Source organism: Oryctolagus cuniculus, chromosome 1 (genome assembly GCF_964237555.1).
Source record: "Oryctolagus cuniculus chromosome 1, mOryCun1.1, whole genome shotgun sequence".
Lineage (NCBI taxonomy): Eukaryota > Metazoa > Chordata > Mammalia > Lagomorpha > Leporidae > Oryctolagus > Oryctolagus cuniculus.
This window is the reverse complement of record NC_091432.1, coordinates 181,713,274-181,735,427: the sequence shown is the minus strand read 5'-3', so window position 1 is coordinate 181,735,427 and position 22,154 is coordinate 181,713,274. Positions and strand designations below refer to the sequence as shown.

Below are 22,154 nucleotides of genomic sequence, written 5' to 3'. Positions count from 1 at the left end.
TCAGCAAAGTTGCAGGTTACAAAGTAAACATATAAGAGGATTGCAAGGTGGATGAATAGTGAAAGATGTGCTGACTTGGACTAGGGGGCAATAGCAGAAGAAAAGCCAAGGAAGTGTATTACCAGAGGAGTGCTGAAGAGAAGGTTGCAGTGGAAATTCCACAGAAAGAAAAAGGATTCCAGGGGGTACTGTGGAAAAGCAGATGCATACCACCCATGACTCCCACAGCTAGGGGCTAGAGGAGATGCCAGCTTCTGAGAGTGAGGTGAGAGCAGACTGCAGCAGACCGTGCCTCTGGGGATATTGCATAAGGGAGAATCCTGCAAACCACACAGACTTTGAATCTGGCCTGGAGCACTAGTCGGGGGCAGGGTACCCACATAATCCAGTGGAGAAGCACATTTATTTCTCCCTCTCCCCCAACAAGGGTGCCCAGCAACCTGAAGGAAGGTGCCATTTTGACACAAGTTGAAGCTGCAAGCTGATTTTCAAGTGTGCAATCAGGGGATTTAGCAGAGGGAAAAATATGCATTTCCAATAACTTTGAGTCTCGCTGGGAGGGTTGACAGGAGGCTGGACACCTACTTGAAATTGTGAGGTGCCGCCATCTTCTCAACCTATCACAGACTCCAGGGCTCAAGTTGTCAAGGCAGAGCATACCAAGGCGGCTGGCTCTGGGAAGAACTCTGCTCTCTCTAAGGATGAGGCAGCCTCGCAGGACGGAGAGGATACTCTGCACCCCGTGACTGTAGGAGCCATGTGCGCTGTGGCTGTGGGAATTCTGTGACTACATGATATGGCATGGGGTGTGGCTGGTGTGAAGGCTCAGAGCTCCCAGACTGCCTGGGGTGGGTCAATGCAGAGGTATCCATGGTCACACTGAGGACTGCAGTGATTCTTTGCATGGTTCATGTGCCATTTTGGGTGAGGATTACAACCACTGTGGGCTAACCCCATGACTGATCACCTTGAAAGAGAGGAGGTGGGGTTGTGATTATGCCTTGCCCCAGCTGACAACAGAGATCTACCACACTTACTTGGGCTTCACTGAGATTCTCACTCCACCCTTGAGGACTAATGAGAGCTTCCTGGCCCACCCTAGCACATGCCTCTGGGTATTCACTGAAGGAGCAGTCACTTTACTAACCCAGAGAGCCATAGTTCAAAGATAAAACCCATCAGTGGAGAAAAACAAGTCTTTCCACAAATAAGATAAATGCAGAAATACAAGAAACAATAATGATGAAGACAACATGACTCCCTCAAAGGAGCACAACAACACTTCAATATTAGAATGTGAAGATGAAGAGATTGATGAAATGCCTGAAAAGGAATTCAAAAGAATGATCATAGGATTATTAAGAAGTAATGAGAAGCAAATTCATGAGTTAAAGAAATCCATACATTACATGGATGAAAACTTTTCCCATGAGATAGAGATTTTTGAAGAGAAATCAAGTTAAAATGTCAGAAATGAGGAATTCAATATGTCAAATAAAATTACAGTGGAAAGCCTTAACAGCCTTAACTTGGTGAGGCAGAAGAAAGTATATCTGAGCTACCAGACAGACCTTTGAAAGTCTCTCAATCAAACCAAAAAAGGAGAAGAAATTAGAAAAATTAAAAACAATGTTCAAGATTTATGGGATACTATCAAATGATCAAACAACAGGTCTTAGGAGTTCCTGAAGGGGTGGAAAGAGAATGGATTAGAAGGCCTATTAAGTGAAATAATACCAGAAAACTTCTTTAATTTGCAGAAAGAAAGGGACACCCAAGTATAGGAAGCACACAGAACTCCTAATAGACATGAACAGAAAAGATCTTCACCATGACACATTGTAGTCAAACTTTCAACAATAAAACAAAGATTCTAAAATGTGTACAAGAGAAATGCCAGATACCTTAAGAAGTCTCCAATTCGACTGACAGCTGATTTCTCATCAGAAATCCTACAGGTTACAAGTGAATGGACATAGTCCAAGTCTTAAAAGAAAAAATACGTCAATTTTTTTTGCATAATACTGCAAAGCTCTCATTTATGAATGAAGCTGAAATAAAGATTTTCCATAACAAACAGAATTGACAGAATTTGTCACTATTCACTTAGCTTTGTAAATGATGCTTAAGGATGTGCTACACACAGAAAGATAGTCACCATTGTGAAATAATGTGAAGGCAAAAAATCTCTTAGTAAAAGTACTAAGGAAATCCAAAGCAAACTCTAGGAATATTTATGGAAAAAATGGCAGGGCTAAGTTGTTATTTATCATTAGTAACCTTGAATGTAAGTAGTTTAAATTCCCCAATTAAAAGATACAGACTGGGTGAATGGATTAAAAAACAAGGCCCATATCTTTGCTGCCTACAAGAAACACACCTCACCAATAAAAATACACATAGACAAAGTGAAAGGGTGGAAAAAGAAATTCCATGCTAACAAAAAATGAAAATGAAAAGGTAAAACCATTATAATATCAGAAAAAATAGACTTTAAAATAAAAAACTGTTAAAAGAGAAAAAGAAGGGCATTATGTGGTGATTAAGGGATTGATTCAATAGGAAAATGTGCCTATAATCTATATGTACTCAATGCCATGGTGTGTGTCTGTATATAACAAATGTTAATGGATCTAAAGGGAGACATAGACTCCAATACAATAGTAACAGGGCTTTAGCACCCCACTTTGATTAATTGTGCAGATCAACTATACAGGAAATCAACAAATTAACAGCATAGGTAATCTATGCTTGGACCAAATGGACCTCACTGATTTCTACAGAACATTTCATCCCACAGTTGAAGAATTCACATTTTTTGCATCAGTACATGGAACTTTCTCTAGGATAGACCATATATGAGGCCATAAAGTAAACTCAAAAAATGGAAATCATACCATGTATCTTTACTGACCACAATGGAGTGAAGCTGGTAATTAATAACTCAAGAGTCTCTAGAAAATATGCCAACATGTGAAGACTTAACAACATGTAGCTGAAAGAACAGTGGAACACAGAAGAGACCCAAAGGAAAATTAAAGATTTCCTATAAATAAATAAAGATGACAATAAAACATACCAAAACTTAGGAAATACAGTGAAAGAACTGTTAAGAGGGAAGTTTATATCAATTGGTGCCTACATCAATAAATTGGACAGGCATCAAATAAATGAGCTATCAATGCATCTCAAGGACCTAGAAAAACAACAAATCAAAACTAAAATCAGTAGAAGGAAATAATTAAAATTAGAAAAAAAACAAAATTGAAACAAAAAATATAAAAAAAATCACTGAAATAAAGAGTTGGTTTTTTGAAAACAATAAACAAAAGTGATACACCATTCTCTCAACTAACCAAAAAAGAGGGAGAAGACCCAAAGGAATAAAATCAGAGATGGAAAAAAGGATATGTAGCATTGGATACTACAGAAATAAAAAGAATCATCAAGAATTACTACAAACAGCTATATGCCAACAAATTGGAAAAGCTAGAAGAAATGGATAGATTCTTGGGCATATACAATCTACCAAACTTGAGGCATGAAGACATTGTAAACATAAACAGACCAATAACCAAGACAGAGACTGAATTAGTAACAAAGGTCTTCATAACAAAAGTCCAAGATCGGATGGTGCTTTTGCTGAATTCTACCAGACTTTTAAGGAAGGATTAATTCCAATTCTTCTCACACTACTCAAAACAATTGAAGGGAGGGAATCCTCCCAAACTCATTCTATAAGACCATAATCTCCTTATTTCCAAAACAAGAAAAATATACAACAATGAAATGGAACAATAGACCAATATCACCAATGGACATAGATGAGAAGATCCTCAATAAAATGCTAGCTAATTGAATATTAAATACATCAGAAAGATAATTCACCTAGACCAAGAGGGATTTATCCCTGGTATGCAGGGATGGTTCAATGTATGAAAATCAACAATGTGCTACATCACATTAACAAATTGAAGAATAAAAACCATATAATTATCTCAATAGATACAGAAAAAGCATTTGTTGAAATACATCATCCTTTCATGATTAGAAAACCCTAAGCAAACTGGGTACAGAAGGAACCTTCCTCAATACTCTCAAAGAAATACATGACAAATCCACAAACAACATCATTTTGAATGGGAAAAAGTTGGAAGCATTTACATTAAGATCCAGAAGGACAAGGATGCCAACTTACACTATTATTCTTCAATATAGTACTGGAAATTTTAGCCAGAGTCACTAGGCAAGCAAAAAAAATAAAAATAAAAAAGATACAAATTGGAAAAGAAGTCAAATTATCCCTGTTTGTAGATGGCATGATTCTATATATATGGGAACCAAAAGACTCCACAAAGAGACTATTGTAACTCATAAGAGAGTTTGGTAAAGTGGCAGAATATAAAATTGACACACAAAAATCAATAGTTTTTGTATAAAAAGATAATGCTGTGGAGGAGAAAGAAGTTGTAAAATCAGTCCCAATCACAATAGCTACAAAAAATTAAATATCTTGGAAGAAAGATGATTTTATCTATCCATCTATCCATCCATCCATCTAAGAGCTGGAGTTACAGAGAGAGTGACAGGTTCTTTAATCTGCTGGTTCACTCCTCAGATGGATACAATGGGCCAATCTGAAGGCAGGAGCTTCTCCCAGGTCTCTCATGCCGGTGCAGGGGCCCAAGAACTTTGACCATCTTCTGATGCTTTCCCAGGCAATAGTATAGAGCTGGATTGGAAGAGAAGAAGCTGGGACATGAACTGGTGCCCATGTGGGATTCCAGTGCCACAGGCAGATACTTAGCCATTATCCCACAGCACGAGCCCTGGGAATAAATTTAACCAAGGAAAAACATTAAAGAAATGGAAGAGGAGGACACACATACAAAATGGAAAAATCTTCCATGTTCCTGGATTGGAAGAGCTAAAATAATCAAAATGTCTGTACTACCAATACAAATATACAGAATCAATACAATCTCAATCAAAATACCAAAATAATACCAAAATACATGCTTCTCAGATATAGAAAAAACAATGTTAAGCTTCATATGGGAACACAAGAGACCCTAAAGAGCTAAAGCAATCTTATACAACCCAAACAAAGCTGGAGGCATCAAAATACCAGATTTCAAGATATACTACAGGGAAGTCATAACCAAAACAGCATGGTACAGGCACAAAAAGAGATGTGTAGACCCTTGGAACAGAACAGAAAACCTACGAATCAAACTACACATCTTCAACCAACTAATCTTAGACAAAGGTGCTAAAATCAATCCCTGGAGCATGGACAGTCTCTTCAACAAATGGTGCTGGTAAAATTGGATCTCCACATGCAGAAGTATGAAAGAAGACCCCTACCTTACACCTTATGCAAAAATCAACTCAAAATGGATCAGGGGTCCAAATCTATGATGTGATACCATCAAATTACTAGATGAGAACATTGGGGAAGCTCTACAAGACATAGGCATAGGCAAAGACTTCTTGGAATAAACCCCAGAAGCACAGGCAGTCAAAGCAAAAATAGACAAATAGGATTGCATCAAGGTGAGAAGCTTCTTCATTGCTAAGGAAACATCCAACAAAATGAAGAGGCAACCAACAGAATGGGAGAAAATATTTGCAAGCTATGAGACTGATAAAGGACTAATAACCAGAATTTGTATAGAGCTCAGCAAAATTGACATCAACAAAACAAACAATTCCATTAAAAAATGAGCAAAGGCTTGAACAGGCAATTTTCAAAAGAGGAAATTCAAATGGCTAACAGACATATGAAAACAAATGCCCAGGATCACTAGCCATTAGAGAAATGTAAATCAAAACCACAATGAGGTTTCATCTCACTGCAGTTAGAATGGCTCTCATATAAAAATCAACAGACAATAAATGCTGGTAAGGGTGTGGAGGAAAACATACTCTAATACACTGTTGGTGGGAATGTAAACTAGTACTGTACTAGAAGTCAGTATAGAGATACCTCAGAAAGCTGAAAATATTTTTACCATATAACCCAGCAATCTTACTCCTGGGAATTTACCCAAACAAAATGAAATCAGCATATGAAATAGTTATCTATACCCCCATGTTTATTGCAACTCAATTCACAATAGCTAAAATATGGAATCAACCCAGATAGCCATCAACTGGTGACCAGATAAACAAATTGTGGTATATATACATACAGTAGAATACTACTCAGCTGTCAAAATAATGAAATCCTGTCTTTTGTAGTTAAAGGGATGCAACTATTATATTTAGTAAAATGAGAAAATCCCTAAAAGACAAATATCATATGTTTTCCCTGATCTGAGGCAATTAATAGAGTGCTAAAAATGTAATGTACAGGAGTGAAGTTGACATTTTGTGATTCAAGGACTGTTGATAGCCATTGTCTCTACTGTTGAGGAACAGTGTTTTTTTTCTTCTTCTTACTATTTGTTGACCTTTTTACTTAGAGTAGGGTTAATCTCATGAGTATAAAGTCAACTGAGAGTAGAACATTGTAAAAATTAAGAGAGAATAAGTGGGGAAGGAGGAGGAAGAGAAGGATCATGAGTAGGACAAAGTGTAGGGTGGGATGTATCACTATGCTACTAAATATGTATATATAAAATATGACATTTGCTTACCTTAAAACATCTTTTTAAAAAACTGAATTAATTAAAAATATTTCAGAGAAAAAAAGAACTATAGACCAATATCCCTGGTGAACATAGTTGCAAAAATCCTCAACAAAATACTCGCTAATCAAATCCAAAAGCACAACAGAAAGATCATTTATTGAACTAAGTGGAACTTATCCCTGGATTGCAGGGATGATTCAACCTATGCAAATCAGTAATTGTTATACATCATAGTAAAAACTTAAGAAAACTGTATGATTAGTTCAATAGATGCAGAAAAAGCATTTGATAAAATACAACAACCTCTCATTATAAAATTTAAGCAATTGAGTATAGAAGGTACATACCTTAACATTCACAGCCAACATTATACTGAATGGAGAAAGGCAGGAAGCCTTTCCACTAAGATCCAGAACTAGACAAGGATGATCATTCCCACCATTACTATTTAATATAGTTTTTGAACTTTTAGTCACATTTATAGAGAAGAAAAAGAAATCAAAGGGATACAAATGGGAATGAAGGAAGTCAAATCATCCCTGTTTGTAGATGGTCTGATCATATGCATGGGGAAATCAAAAGACTCTACTAACAGATTATCAGAACTCATAAGAGTTTGGCAAATTTGCAAGATATAAAAACAACACAAAAGTCAAGAACATTTGTATATACAAATACCATGACTGAGAAAGAACTTGTAAGATCAGTCCCATTTACAATACCTACAATAACTTAAAATACCATGAGATAAATTTAAAATAGGATGTGAAATATCTCTAAATGATAATCACAAAACTTTAAGGAAAGAAACAGAAGACACCCAAAAAGCTGGAAAAGTCTTCCACGTTCATAGATTGGAAGAATTAGTATCACCAAAACATTAATACTATCCAAAGAAACTTACAGATTCAAACAATTCCAAACAAGATACCAAAGACATTCTTCTCAGGTCTAGAAAAAATGATACCAAAGTTCATATGTAATCCCAAGAGACCCTCAATAGCTAAAGCAATCTTGAAAAACAGAAATAAACCCAGAGTCATCACAACACCAGATTTCAAGAAATATTACAGTACAGTTATAATCAAAACAGCTTGGTACTGGCATAAGACAAGACATGTGGAACAATGGAACAGATTAGACATCCCAGAAATTAATCCATGCATCTACAACCAAGTCATCTTTGAAAAAATGAGCTAAAATCATTCCCTAGAGAAAGAACAGTTTATTCAACAAATGTTATTGGGAAAATTGGATGTGTACATACAGAAGTATGAAACAAAATTCCTTCTAGCCGGCGCCGTGGCTCAATAGGCTAATCCTCCACCTTGCGGCGCCGGCAAACCGGGTTCTAGTCCCGGTCGGGGCGCCGGATTCTGTCCCGGTTGCCCCTCTTCCAGGCCAGCTCTCTGCTATGGCCAGGGAGTGCAGTGGAGGATGGCCCAGGTGCTTGGGCCCTGCACCCCATGGGAGACCAGGAAAAGCACCTGGCTCCTGGCTCCTGCCAGGATCAGCGCGGTGCGCCGGCTGCAGCGGCGGCCATTGGAGGGTGAACCAGCGGCAAAGGAAGACCTTTCTCTCTCTGTCTCTCTCTCTCACTGTCCACTCTGCCTGTCAAAAAAAAAAAAAAAAAAAAAATTCCTTCTATACACCCTATATTAAAATCAACACAACCTGGATCAGGGATCTTAACCTAAGACCTGAAACCATGATATTACTATAGGAAAACACTGCAAAACATTAGCTTAGGCAAGGATTTCCCAGACATGATCCCAGAAACACAGGCATTAAAGGCAAAAATAGACAAGTAGGATTACATCAAGAAAAGAACATTCTGCACAGCAAAGGGAACACTCAACATAGTGAAGAGACAGCCAACAGAATGGAATATAATATTTGCATACTATATATACGATAAAAGATTAACATCCAGAGTACACAAGAAGCTTAAGAAACTCAGCACAACAAAGCAAACAACTCAGCTAACATAAGGACATGATCAGGCATTTTTCAAATGATGAAACACATAATGCCAGGAGACACATGAAAAAATGCTTAGGATAAGAAGCCATCAAGGAAATGCAAATAAAAACACCATGAGGTTTTTATCTTACCCTATTTAGGATGGCTATCATTCAAATATCAAAAAATAACAAAGGCTGATGAGCTCATGGGGGAAAAAAGTAGCCTGATACACTGTTGATGGGAATTTAAAGTAGTACAATTATGGAAGATGGCATGGAGTTTCCTCAGAAATCTGAAAATAGATCTAGCAAATGTCTCAGCCATTGCAGTCCTAGAAATTTACCCAAAGGAAATGAAATAAGCATATGAAAGAATTATCTGTATCTCCATGTTTATAGCCACTTAGCTCACAATAGCTAAGATGTGGAACTGACCCAGTCCATCAGTTGATGACTGAATGAAGAAACTGTGATACATATACCCAATGAAATACTATTCAATTGCAAAAAAGAATGGAATCCTATCTTTGGCAACAAAATGGATGTAATTGGAGGCCATTAAGCTTAGTGAAATAACTCAGTACAAAATGACAAATATGTTTTCCTTGAATTTTTATAACTAATAGAATCCAAAAATGTGATATATATGAGTAATCAAACTGACTTTTTGATATTTGATTATTGTTTATAGTCTTTGTCTATACTTTTGAGGAACTGTTTTTCTACTTGAATTATTTAGTGGAGGGTTAAGCTTGTGATTATAAAGTAAGTTTAAGGTATGACATTACAAAAATTCAAAGAAAAATAAAAAAGGAATGAAGAGTTAGGGTGAGAGCAAGAGAGGGTGGGACAGTAAAGTGGGAAGTAATATGTTCTTAAAATTATTTATATGAAATATTTGGAATTTGCTCTGCATACAAATAAAAAATTAGAAAATGAGAAATGTCATTCAGGCACAAAAAGGAATGTAGTATACATGCTACACATTATCCTGTAACAAGTGACCATGTACTATGCAATTCAATTTATATAAAATGTACAGAGTAGGTAGATTTTAAGAAATAGAAAGTACATTTGTGATTGTCTAAGGCTAGGAGAACTGGGGAGACAGCTGAGTGGTGGCTAAGGGGTGTCTGTTTTTATGATAATGAAAATTTTCTAAAATTTAGTGTGGTGATTGATGCTCAACTTTGACTATACTAAAAGTCACTGAGTTGCATTCTTTAGGAGGGTGAGTTGTATGATAGTGAATTACATCTTGACAAAACTGTTCCAAAGAAAATGCTAGATTGTAGTGATAGTCACACAATTATACACATTTGCTAACTAAATCTCTGAATTACACACTTACAATGAATGAATTTCATGTAAATTTATGAGTGTATTTGAAAAATTTTATGGAAAATGGAATTGAAAAACATTTTATCCAAAATTTGACATCCAAGCATGAAAGATCCTCAAAAAGTTCATGAAAAATGTGTATGATGAAAAAATATGCATGGGTTTCAAATAATTTTGCACCAAAATAAAATCATCTTTTAATTCCATTTCTCACAAATTTTCTCAAGTTCATTTGTATCTCAACAAAGATGAAAAATTAATTTGAATTTGAATTTGCTATTTCTTGGTCATTCAGGGTGAAACTTGTGTTAATTACTAATCTTTTACAAAAAATAATGAGGAATTGAAATTTCTTTGCTCTTGAGATTCTGCTTAGTTGGTATGCCTTTGGTGTAAATACTGCAGAACCCTTGGCCGCAGGGTTTCTCTTTCCTGTTCTTGCTGTCATTATCATTCTCCTTAGATATTTAGTTGAGCCTATTTTTTCACAAATGCCAGTCAGCTTACTCTGGTTACTGTTGTTCACTCTTCTCATTTAATTGAAGTGGACAATCTCAGGAGAATGAGGCAGTAAGTCTGTCATAACTTTTGCATATTACACTGCAGAGTCCTAGAGGAAGGACCCCTTGCGATGCTGCAGCCTCTTCTAGAAACCAAAGATACGATGTATCCTATCATGTGTCCAGCCTCCCTTCCTATGTTCCACTGGGTAGATGTGAGAACTGATCCTTTGGGAGCGAGACTGCCTAGTGTGGGCCATTTTCCTTCCCCATGTTTCCTCTAGCCTACTGAAGAGCTAAGTTGGATTCTCTAACAATATTATTATAACAAAATTATATATTATGTTATAAACAGAATTATTATTATTATTATTTTTGACAGGCAGAGTTAGACAGTGAGAGAGAGAGACAGAGAGAAAGGTCTTCTTTTCCGTTGGTTCACTCCCCAAATGGCTGCTACAGCCGGCGCGCTGCACCAATCCAAAGTCAGGAGCCAGGCTCTTCCTCCTGGTCTCCCATGCGGGTGCAGGGCCCAAGCACTTGGGCCATCCTCCACTGCCTTCCCGGGCCACAGCAGAGAGCTGGACTGGAAGAGGAGCAACCGGGACAGAATCCGGTGCCCCAACCAGGACTAGAACCCAGGGTACCAGCGCCGCAGGAGGAGGATTAGCCTAGTGAGCTGTGGCACTGGCCTAAGCAGAATTATTAACAATAAATTATGTATTTCAAAACAGCTAGTAGAGAAGATTTTGAATGCAATGGGACAAACTGTCCTTTACCGGCCTTCACCACTGGTGACATGTCCCTGAGCCTAACTCATTAGGAAGCAAAATTCTCTTCTGGTGAACAAAAGTGCTGGGTGAAAAATACAGAAATGCCATTTTGAAAAGACATTATGAAAAGTTAACACTATTACTGGTTTGTGTGTGTGTGTGTTTTTTTTTTTTTTTTTTGAGCTACTACAGCTTGATGGGGAGGGGCAGAGAAAGAATTTTTTAAAAATTGCCTTTCATGCCGGCGCCACAGCTCTCTAGGCTAATCCTCTGCCTTGCGGCGCCGGCACACCAGGTTCTAATCCCAGTCAGGGCGCTGGATTCTGTCCCGGTTGCCCCTCTTCCAGGCCAGCTCTCTGCTGTGGCCAGGGAGTGCAGTGGAGGATGGCCCAAGTACTTTGGGCCCTGCACCTGCATAGGAGACCAGGATAAGTACCTGGCTCCTGCCATCGGATCAGCGCGGTGCACCGGCCACAGTGCACCAGCCGCAGCGGCCACTGGAAAGTGAACCAACGGCAAAAGGAAGACCTTTCTCTTTGTCTCTCTCTCTCACTGTCCACTCTGCCTGTCAAAAAAAAAAAAAATTGCCTTTCATTTTTCCGTGAGGTTTCTGTGATCTCTTTATTAGACACAATATGTGTCAGCTATTCAACTCATGAAAAAGCAGAAAAACATGCCAGGAAAGGAAAAATATTTTCTCTCTCTTCCTGTGAAAACTTCATCTGAGCTCATCTGTGTTTTCTCTTCTCAATGAAAGATGCTCCCAGCCCTCAGGCCTCATCTTCTTCTCATTTTGCATTGATGATGTCAGGCAGGCCTTACAGTATCTCTTTTGTGATCTTATAAAATCAATGACAACTCATTGTGTTTCACTTTTGGCTATGACTTCACCACTGATCTACACCTGGAGACGCCCTCATCTGCATGGGAAGGTGGAACTAAACTCTGTGGATCCACACTGAAGCAATTTACCAGGAAACTACTGCTTTCCTTCAAATCCCTTCAGATTTACAACATTTCTCACCAACTTGGCTGGGTCCTGAAGCTGACTAGCCAAATATCTCTCCCATGTCCATGTGTCTCTGTATGCATTGAACTCTGCTTTACTTAGCTCTGCATTTAACTGCACAGAGAAATCTACTTCAAAGTGCTAGGTCTGTGACATTTCGGCAACATTGTTATAATCCTCTCTTTGTGATACTCTTCTCTACCGAAAACTACTCTCTTCAACACTCTAAGTAGTGAAACAGGCCACATTTAAGCACATCTGATAGGAGGGCGGGGCAAGATGGCAGAATAGGGAGGGAGCAAACCAATAGTCCGGGAAAAGATAGTTCAATAAAAGTTGAGATTCTTTAGTTTCCGGGGAAAGTTAGAGAAAAAATACTGCAGAGGAAACTCTCCCGGAACTAGTGAGACAAAGTGGACCTGCGAGGAGGGCGCGGACGCTCAAAGCACAGGACACCAGCGGATGAGTCTACACACCAGTGCTGGAAGGCGAGGTGAGACGGCACCTGGCACTGCTGCAGCAGCTGCTGCCATCCCCCCCCAACCCACACTGGGATGGACAGGTGAGACACGCACGACTGAGGTGGGGGAGGAAATCAAAAACAAAACAAAGTGCATAGCGCCTGTGGAAAGAGGGCGCGATCCAGGGGGACAAACTGAGGGATTGAACACGCCAGGATCCTTTGGTGTCTCCGCCCTCCCCCCAATCAGAGCTGCAGAGGGCGGAAAGCAGCCATCTTGTTGTTTACATTTGGGCATAAAGGAGAACGGCCTCTGCTTCTACACTCCGAAGGAGGAGGAAACTTCAGGGGTGGAGTCCAAAGATCGAGTAGAGCTACTCGTCACTCCTTGCGCAGGGGGTGCAGTGAGGGAGGGCAGCTGACCAACTCAGGGTGAACAAAGGAACAGGGAAACTGGCCCCAAGGGGCAGAGCTTGGCACCTTAAAGCCCTGACCCCAGCCTACTCAAGTTACCAGAAAAAAAAATTTGAATAGCGCCCAAGGGAAGAGGGTGCTATCCAGGGGGATGAACTGAGGATTAAAAATGCCAGGATCCTTTGGTGTCTCCACCCTCCCCCCAGTCAGAGCTGCAGTGGGCAGAGAGCAGCCATCTTGTTTGTTTACATTCGGGCATAAAGGGGAACTGCCTCTGTTTCCACACTCCCAAGGAGGAAACTTCAGGGGTGGAGTCCAAAGGTGGTCTGGAGCTACTCAGCACTCCTCGTACAGCGGACATAGTGAGGGAGAGTTTCTGACCAATGAGGCACAGGCACGTTAGGGCAAACAAAGGAACAGGGAAAACGGCCCCAAGGGGTGGAGATTGGCACCTCAAAGCCCTGACACCAGCCCATTCAAGTTACCCAAAAAAAAAAAAATAAATAAATAAAAAACAAACAAATAAATAAACTCTAGAAGGTAGAGCAGACTGCTTACACTGGATATTGGTACAGACCCATAGCAGCCCATAGCAGAGGGAAATCAACCTGAAAATCAAGCCAAATGGAAATGCCAAAAAACAAAGGAAAAACCCAGAATAAGAATATAGAAGAACCTATAAACTCGCCAATGAAGCCATCCATACTAGAGGCTGAAGAAGAATTTGAAACCATGCCAGAAAAAATTCAGAAAATTAATAATCAGATTACTTAGAAATAATGAGAAACAGTTTCAAGATCTGAACGAAAAGCAAGCCCAAGGATTAGAGGTCCTATAGAGAAGCCAGAATGAAATACTGGAAATGAAAAACTCAACTGACCATATAAAAAACACCGTGGAATCCCTCAGAAATTGAACAGATGAAATAGAAGAGTGAATATCAGAATTCGAAGACAAACTTCCAGAAATAATACAGTCAGTTCAAACACAGGAAGAAGAAATTAGAAAATTAAAAAATACGGTCTTGCAGATGACATGATCCTATATATAGGGGATCCAATAAATTCCTATAAGAGACTATTGGAACTCATAGAAGAGTTTGGTAAAGTAGCAGGATACAAAGTTAATGCTCAGAAATCAACAGCCTTTGTATACACGGACAATTACTGAGGAAGAACAATGGCTGAGGAAGAACTTCTAAGATCAATCCCATTCATAATAGCCACAAAAACAATCAAGTACCTTGGAATAAATTTAACCAAGGATGTCAAAGACCTCTATGATGAAAATTATAAAACATTAAAGAAAGAAATAGAAGAAGACACAAAAAAATGGAAAAACCTGCCATGCTCATGGATTGGAAGAATCAATATCATCAAAATGTCCATTCTCCCAAAAGCAATTTACAAGTTCAATGCAATACCAATCAAAATACCAAAGTCATTCTTCAAAGACCTAGAAAAATGATGCTGAAATTTAAATGGAGAAACAGGAGACCGTGAATAGCTAAAGAAATCCTTTACTATAAAAACAAAGCCAGAGGCATCACAATTCCAGACTTCAAGACATACTACAGGGCAGTTATAATCAAAACAGCCTGGTACTGGTACAAAAACAGATGGATAGACCAATGGAACAGAATAGAAACACCGGAGATCAATCCAAACATCTATAACCAACTCATATTCAACAAAGGACCTAAAAACAACCCCTGGAACAAGGACAGCCTCTTCAACAAATGGTGCTGGGAAAACTGGATGTCCACATGTCGCAGTATGAAGCAAGACCCCTACCTTACACCTTATACAAAAATCCACTCAACATGGATCAAAGAACTAGAGATATGCCACACCACGAAACTAATTGAGAGCATAAGGGAAACCCTTCAAGACATTGGAACAGGCGAAGAATTCCTGGAGAGGACCCCAGAGGCATGGGTAATCAAAGATCAAATAAACAAATGGGATTACCTCAAATTTAAAAGTTTCTTTACAGCAAAAGAAACAGGAAAGTGAAGAGGCAACCAACAGAATGGGAGACGCTATTCGCAAACTATACAACAGATAAAAGATTAACATCTAGAATCTATAAAATGATCAAGAAACACCACAGAAACAAAACAAACAACCCAATAAAAAGATGGGCCAAGGACTTTAATATTTTGCAAAAGAGGAAATCCAAATGGCCAACAGACATATGAAAAAATGCTCAGGATCCCTAGCCATCAGGGAAATGCAAATCAAAACCACAATGAGGTTTCACCTCAGCCCAGTTAGAATGGCTTACCTACAGAAATCAACTAACAACAAATGCTGGTGAGGATGTGGGGAAAAAGGGACACTAATCCACTGTTGGTGGGAATGCAAACTGGTAAAACCACTATGCAAGACAGTTTGGAGAGTCCTCGGAAACCTGAATATAGCACTACCACAGGACCCAGACATCCCACTCCTTGGAATTTACCCAAATGGAATTAAAGGGGGAAAAAAAGAGCTATTTGCACCTCAATGTTTGTTGCAGCTCAATTCACAATAGCTAAGACATGGAATCAACCTAAATGCCCATCGACAGATGACTGGATAAAGAAATTATGGGATATGTACTCTATGGAACACTATACAGCAGTAAAAAACAATGAAATTCAGTCATTTGCAACAAAATGGAGGAATCTGGAAAATATCATGCTAAGTGAAATAAGCCAGTCCAAAAGGGACAAATATCATATATTCTCCCTGATCAATGACAACTAAACGAGCATCTAAAAGGAAATCCGTTGAAGTGAAATGGAAACAACGAGAGACAAGGAGATGATCAGCCCTTGTCTAGACTGTTGAGGAACAACTTACTATTTTATTCCTTTTAGTATTTTTTGTTGTTGTTGTTCTTTTAGTTCTACTTAATACCACTGGTTGAGCTCTGTAATTAATACACAATTATTCTTAGGTGATTAAAATTAACAGAAAAGTGATCTCTGTTAAATATAAGAATGGGAACAAGAGAGGGAGGAGATATACATGTCGGCACATGCTCACTCAGACTTACCTCCAATGGTAGAGCTAGAAATGTGCCAGGGAATTCCAACTCAATTTTATCAAGGAGGCATGTACCAATGCCAGCTCACTTGGTAAAGTGATGAGTATAAGTACATAACCGATTAAAAAGATAGGGTAAGTGTCAAAGAGATTTCACAAATAAGACCAGTGTCTGCAAATAATGAAGGATAGAATTAAAAGTGAGAGAATGATCCAGCGGGGGAAGCAGGACATACAGCAGACTCATAGAATGGCAGATGTCCTAAACAGCACTCTGGCCTCAGAATAAACCCTTGGGGCATTCGGATCTGGCTAAAAGGCCCATAAGAGTCTCACAGGCATGGAAAGCCAAGACACTGTGGCAAAAACAACTGAAATGAAAGATCTTGGTGAACAAGATCCCAGCAGAAAGAACGGGCCCTCAAAGAAGGAGGCACATTTCTCTGAAGGGAAGAAGGAACCTCCACTGTGATAAGGCCTTGACTAAACAAGTTCAGAGTTGGTGAACTCAAGGGACTTCCATAGCCTTGACAGCTCATGGCAAGAGCCTCGGGTGATTACTGACATCATAAATAAGAGTGCCAATTGTTAAATCAACAACGGGAGTCACTGGGTACATGCTCCCCACGTAGGATCTCTGTCCTTAATGTGTTTTACTGTGAGAGTTAGCAAGAACACTACTAGTCCAGCAGTACTCTATATCTTGTGTGGTTGTGTGAGTGCAGTCTGTTGAAATCTTTGCTTAGTTTATACTAAGTTGATCTTCTGTATATAAAGATAATTGAAAATGAAACTCGATGAAGGGTGGGATGGGAGAGGGAGAGAGAGTGGGAGACGGGAGGGCCGCGGAAGGGAGGGAGGTTGGGGGGGAAAGCCACAACAATGCAAAAGTTGCACAATGTAAATTCACATTTATTAAATTAAAAAAAAGGGAAAAAAGTACATTTGGTAGACAAAGTGTGTGCCATTGTGACTACACAGCTGTGAGTTTCGTGGGGCATGCTAGGGTGGCTGATAGGGAAACTATCTACTTGCTGACAAACAGCTTCAAGACATTCTCAAATTTCTGAGTCTTGAAAGATACAATCAACACACAATGAATGAGTTTGGAGAGAAGTAGAGGGATGCAAGACAATGTTGTACAGGCCCAAACAGGAAAGAATAAGGAAGATTTGTTGGAATTAGTATGTATAAAACTAAATGGTATTTCACATCTAAAGAAAAATTAGGGCTGGCATTGTAGTGCAACAGGTTAAGCCACCACTGGCATCCCATATCAGACTGTTGATTCAAGTCCCAGCTGTTCTGCTTCTGATCCAGCTTCCTGCTAATGTACCTGGGAAGGCAGCAGATGGCGGCCCAAGTGCTTGAGTCCCTGCATTTCATGTGGGAGACTAAGATAGGGTTCCTGGCTCCTGGCTTTGGCTTCACCAAGACCTGGCTGTTGTGGCCATGTGAGCAGTGAATCAGCAGGTGGAAGATCTCTCTGTCTCGGTCTTCCTCTGCCATCCTGATTTTCATTTATTTTCTCCATTTTATTTTAGTTTTTTTAATAGATTCAATACACTTCATAGATATAATTCTAAGAATATAATATTTCCTTCCTCCCTCACTCTTTCACCCCCTCTACCTCCAACTCACCCATCCTTTTCTTCTTTTTTCTTCCTTTGTTCCTTCTTAAATTTTTGATAGCATATTTTTAATTTATACTACAGTCAAGGGCTTAATGCTCCATCAAATAAAAAATTTAACAATTCAAAAGCAAAAACGACCCTAGTTTAGTGACACCCTATATTTAAAGAGGTAAATAAATACATCTTAAAGATAAACTGTGGGGAGAGTCAGCAATGGAACTAAAATGAATCTGAGAGGGAGAACCAGCAACCTCACACTGATTCCAGAGGATAGGGCAAATTCAAGAGAGAGAGGTCTTGCTTTGAGCCATGGGGAGTTCATCAAGCTACTCTGCCTGTGGCCCATTTGCATACTCTGCATCACAAGCCACCTTCCTCCTCTGAGTCCTGGTGCTCCAAGTTCTTCCCAGATGGCTGTTTCAGCTTCCCCACTGCCACTGAGACAGTGAGAGAGCAACTTGACAAGGGGCTTGTGAATGTTCTAGTGCCTGAAAAGGGGTCTTTCCTATGTAAAAGGGAAGTTGACTTTTGTTTCATGAATTATCCTCATGATAAGAATAGCTATAAATATTGAGTGCTTGCTATATGCAGACATAATTATCTATGCATTTTTTTTTTCATTTTTCCATTGTATTTATTTTCTCTTCTTTTCCCATATATTCTTTTAAAAACATTTATTTACTTTCTTTTTATTTTTTATTTTTTATTTTTTTTTATCTTTTATTTAATGAATATAAATTTCCAAAGTACGACTCATGGGTTACAATGGCTTTCCCCCCCATACCGTCCATCCCACCCACAACCCTCCCCTTTCCCACTCCCTCTCCCCTTCCATTCACATCAAGATTCATTTTCGATTATCTTAATATACAGAAGATCAGCTTAGTATACCTTAAGTAAGGATTTCAACAGTTTGTTCCCACACAGAAACATAAAGTGAAAAATAATAGATGATTTTTTTTAAAATGATGAAATCAGAGCAGACCTATTGTCATGTTTAATCCCAGTGAGAGTCAAGTTGGGAATTGATAATTTTTTTTTTTTTTTTTTACAGAAGATCAGTTTAGTGTACATTAAGTAAAGATTTCAATCGTTTGCACCCCCATAGAAACACAAAGTGAAATATACTGTTTGAGTACTCGTTATAGCATTAAGCCTCAGTGTACAGCACATTAAGGACAGAGATCCTACATGAGGAGTAAGTGCACAGTGACTCCTGTTGTTGACTTTACAAATTGACACTCCTGTTTATGGCATCAGTAATCTCCCTATGCACCAGTCATGAGTTTCCAAGGCTATGGAAGCCCCTTGAGTTCTCCGACTCTTATCTATGCATTTTATATGAAGGAATGCATTCAGTCTCCACTTGTACCCTTGGAGCCAGGTACTACTATTATTGCCTTTTACAGATGATGAAACTGAGTCACGGAGGGCAAAGAAGTCACAGTTCAGGAAGTGAGAGTCAGCATTCAAACCTAGATCTGCAGGGCCCAGGGCCCATAGATTCAAGTGTCCTGCTATGCTTGCTCTTGTGAATTCTCATGAAGTTGGCAACAAAAGTACACCAGCAAGACGGAAGCCCACACTTTCCTTACAAAGCCACAGGGGATCCCTGATTACATAAAGCCTCCAAGGATTTTTTTTTTCTCTTTAGGCCTATATTAATGTGGACGTCCAGGTAAAAACTCTATAATTCCTTTGAAAATATTAAATGCTGAGATTTACCATGAGGATTTGATTTCAGGTAAACAGAACAGTTTCTAAGTCCATACTTGAAAAATATCGATGTTAAGATTTATATTGAAAAATACAGGGAAGCAAAGTTGGGACAATATTTTACTTAGCTTAGAACGGCTTTCAAGATGTGGTTTATTCTAGAAGAGAAAGAAAAAAAGGTATGCTAACATTTTCTGAGTGTTAATGAAGTGTCTGCCATTGAGCTAAGCACCTTTTCACATGCACAACCCCATACAACAATCCCATAAAATAGTATCAATTCCACGTTTACAGATAAGAACTGATACTCAGTGAGGTTGTATATTTTGTTCAAGATCACAAGCTAATAATTAATAATCAATTTTAGAAATGTTTGATATTAATTTCTCACCCTCTCCAATGCAAATTTAAGTTCTATCTTCTATACTGCTAAGCAGAATTTCAGTGGGTACATTTGGAATAAATTGTAGTCATCTCTGAATTCCAGTTAGTCATTTTACCATCTATCTATTCATTAGTTTGTAAGCACCAAGCAGTAAAAAACTTCTACTGTTATTTATTGCCAAATGTCCTATAATACCTGGTAGAGGGTGTGCTCAGAACAGTAGCTGGTAAGCCATTTCATGTTGTGAGTGTTAAGTTCTGGCAGAGGTATGAATGAGAATCCCAAGTAAAGATGAAAATACAATCTTCAGGCACTATATGTGCTTTGGTTCATTACATTCAGCAGGACTGCTCGGCAGATTCACTGGCAGACCTTAATGTATCTCAGCAGCTGAAGCACAGGACACATCGCCCTAGACCCTGGGTGTGGTATTTGTGATCATAGTTCATTGTCAGCCTCTTTCTTCCCCTTCCCTGGTGCCTCTTTGGCTGCTTTCTCTCTCTTCTTGGCTTTGAACCTGTTGGCAGCCTACAATAGCTCCTCTTCAAAGAGCTTGAAGACAAGCCTGATGGTATAATTGCCTTGCTTAATTCCAGACAGGTTTCCATTAATCGTATTAATTTCGAGTGAACAAAGGGTATTTAGTCTGTGACAGAGTTGAACCATATCTGGATAAACATAAACATGAGAGTTAATCCCGTAAGAGACACTATTTGCCTGTAACTGGGAGGATGTCAGCAGTGCCCTTGTAAAGGCAGATTGGAGGATAGATGGCAGAAGATGTTTTACAGGATTGGTGGGGAGCATCTGGACTTTGTATAAAGAGGGGAATAAGGATTGCAACTGGAATACATTAGGGGAAAAGCAAATGGCTTATTCATAGAAAACAGGCATTAATAATCTCAGTCTTTAATCCACCCCAGGACCCCTTAGCTTGTCTTCTTCACTATTGACTTTCATCTTCCCTGCAAAGCAGTCAACTAAAGGTTCTTTCCCAGATCAGCCTTAGGTCATGGGGGCAGAAATATTGTTGCTAAACAGACATGCAAGGGAGTAGCACGTGTGACTGGAGTACAGTGTGACAACATAATCCCAGCATGGACAGATGAGGTCAGTGTGGGGTGATGCTGGCTTTTCTAACATCTATTGAATCATCTGATGGGAGCTGCAATTGAAAAGAATAAATACAAACACATGCAACATAGCACTGCAAGGAATGTATGGCCCAGCTCTGAGACAAAGGATCCTATTTTGGTAGGATCAGTGGGGAAGTGGAAAGAACAATGAGTTGGGAGCAGAGAGACCTCTGTTCCCTTCTCCCTACCACCAGCTGAGCAGCTGTGTGACCTTAGGTTACCTGGCCTCTGAGAAATGAGTGAACTTGTCCAGTTGGTACCTCTTCTTTTAGTTTCAAAGGCACAGATTTATCCTATGTGAAGAGGTTTTATAAAAATAATTTCTACAAGACCACAGCCCTGCAGATGTTGTACACTGAGTTGAAATATTCTTGAGTTGTCACGTATAGAATGTTTTGTTTACCCTCCATGGATAAAGGCCAAGTGTTGGCAGGTGAATTAAAGCCAGAGGTTGAAGTAAAGTAGAATCAGAGAAGTTCTGGGGAACAATTCTGCTCCAAGACATCACTGCAGAATTCCAACTGCCTGTGAGTCTTAAAGTCTTCTTTGCAACAGATGGGGAAGAAGAAATGACAGGATTTCAAAAGAGCACTTAATGATCATAGTTCACAATTCACGTTCTGCAATATGCTACTTTCTCGCACACATCATCTTTGCTCATGATGCTCATCTCTTTTTGCCTGGAGTATTTCTCTTAAGTTTTCTTCTCAAAATTCCCCACATCCCAATAAGACCTCCGAGATGGAATCAACAGTCTTTGCATATTCTTTGGTTATCAATTACAGCACTTCATTCTATCTTATACTATATTTCACTCCCATTATAACCATAATTCTAGATTATAAACTCCCTGGCAAGGCCAGGTTTCATTTATCTAAGTGTCCCTAGACCTGCCTGACAAATTAGAGGCATACACTCAATACATTCCTGAATTAACTGAACAGGGACTTTCAGGTTACCTGCTAATGTGACAGCAATGGAGACAGAGTCGTACCCCAAGGCATTTGTGGCATTGCAAGTGTAGAAACCCACATCAGCTTCCACTGGTGCGAGGATCTGCAGGGAATCATCTGGCTGGAGAAGAATCCTGGGGAGACAGAAAAGGAATGTTATAAACCCACCAAATCAGGTTTTTTTTTTTTCTTTCAGTTTTGG

The 22,154-nt window shown here is 39.2% G+C and overlaps 1 protein-coding gene and 1 long non-coding RNA gene across 9 annotated transcripts in view; one reads left to right on the top strand and one right to left on the bottom strand.

The window, feature by feature from the left end:
* Positions 1-22,154, bottom strand: part of ADAMTSL1 (ADAMTS like 1) — a 1,062,044-nt gene that overhangs the window by 97,958 nt on the left and 941,932 nt on the right. For all 6 annotated transcript variants that reach the window (XM_008254434.4, XM_008254437.4, XM_008254438.4 and 3 more), the window contains one exon: positions 21,959-22,086. In XM_008254434.4, coding sequence (XP_008252656.3) covers positions 21,959-22,086 — 128 coding nt within the window. The remainder of the gene's footprint in view (positions 1-21,958; positions 22,087-22,154) is intronic.
* LOC103347684 (uncharacterized) overlaps positions 1-22,154 on the top strand; it is a 71,343-nt gene that overhangs the window by 30,570 nt on the left and 18,619 nt on the right. The gene's annotated exons all lie outside the window — the stretch shown is intronic.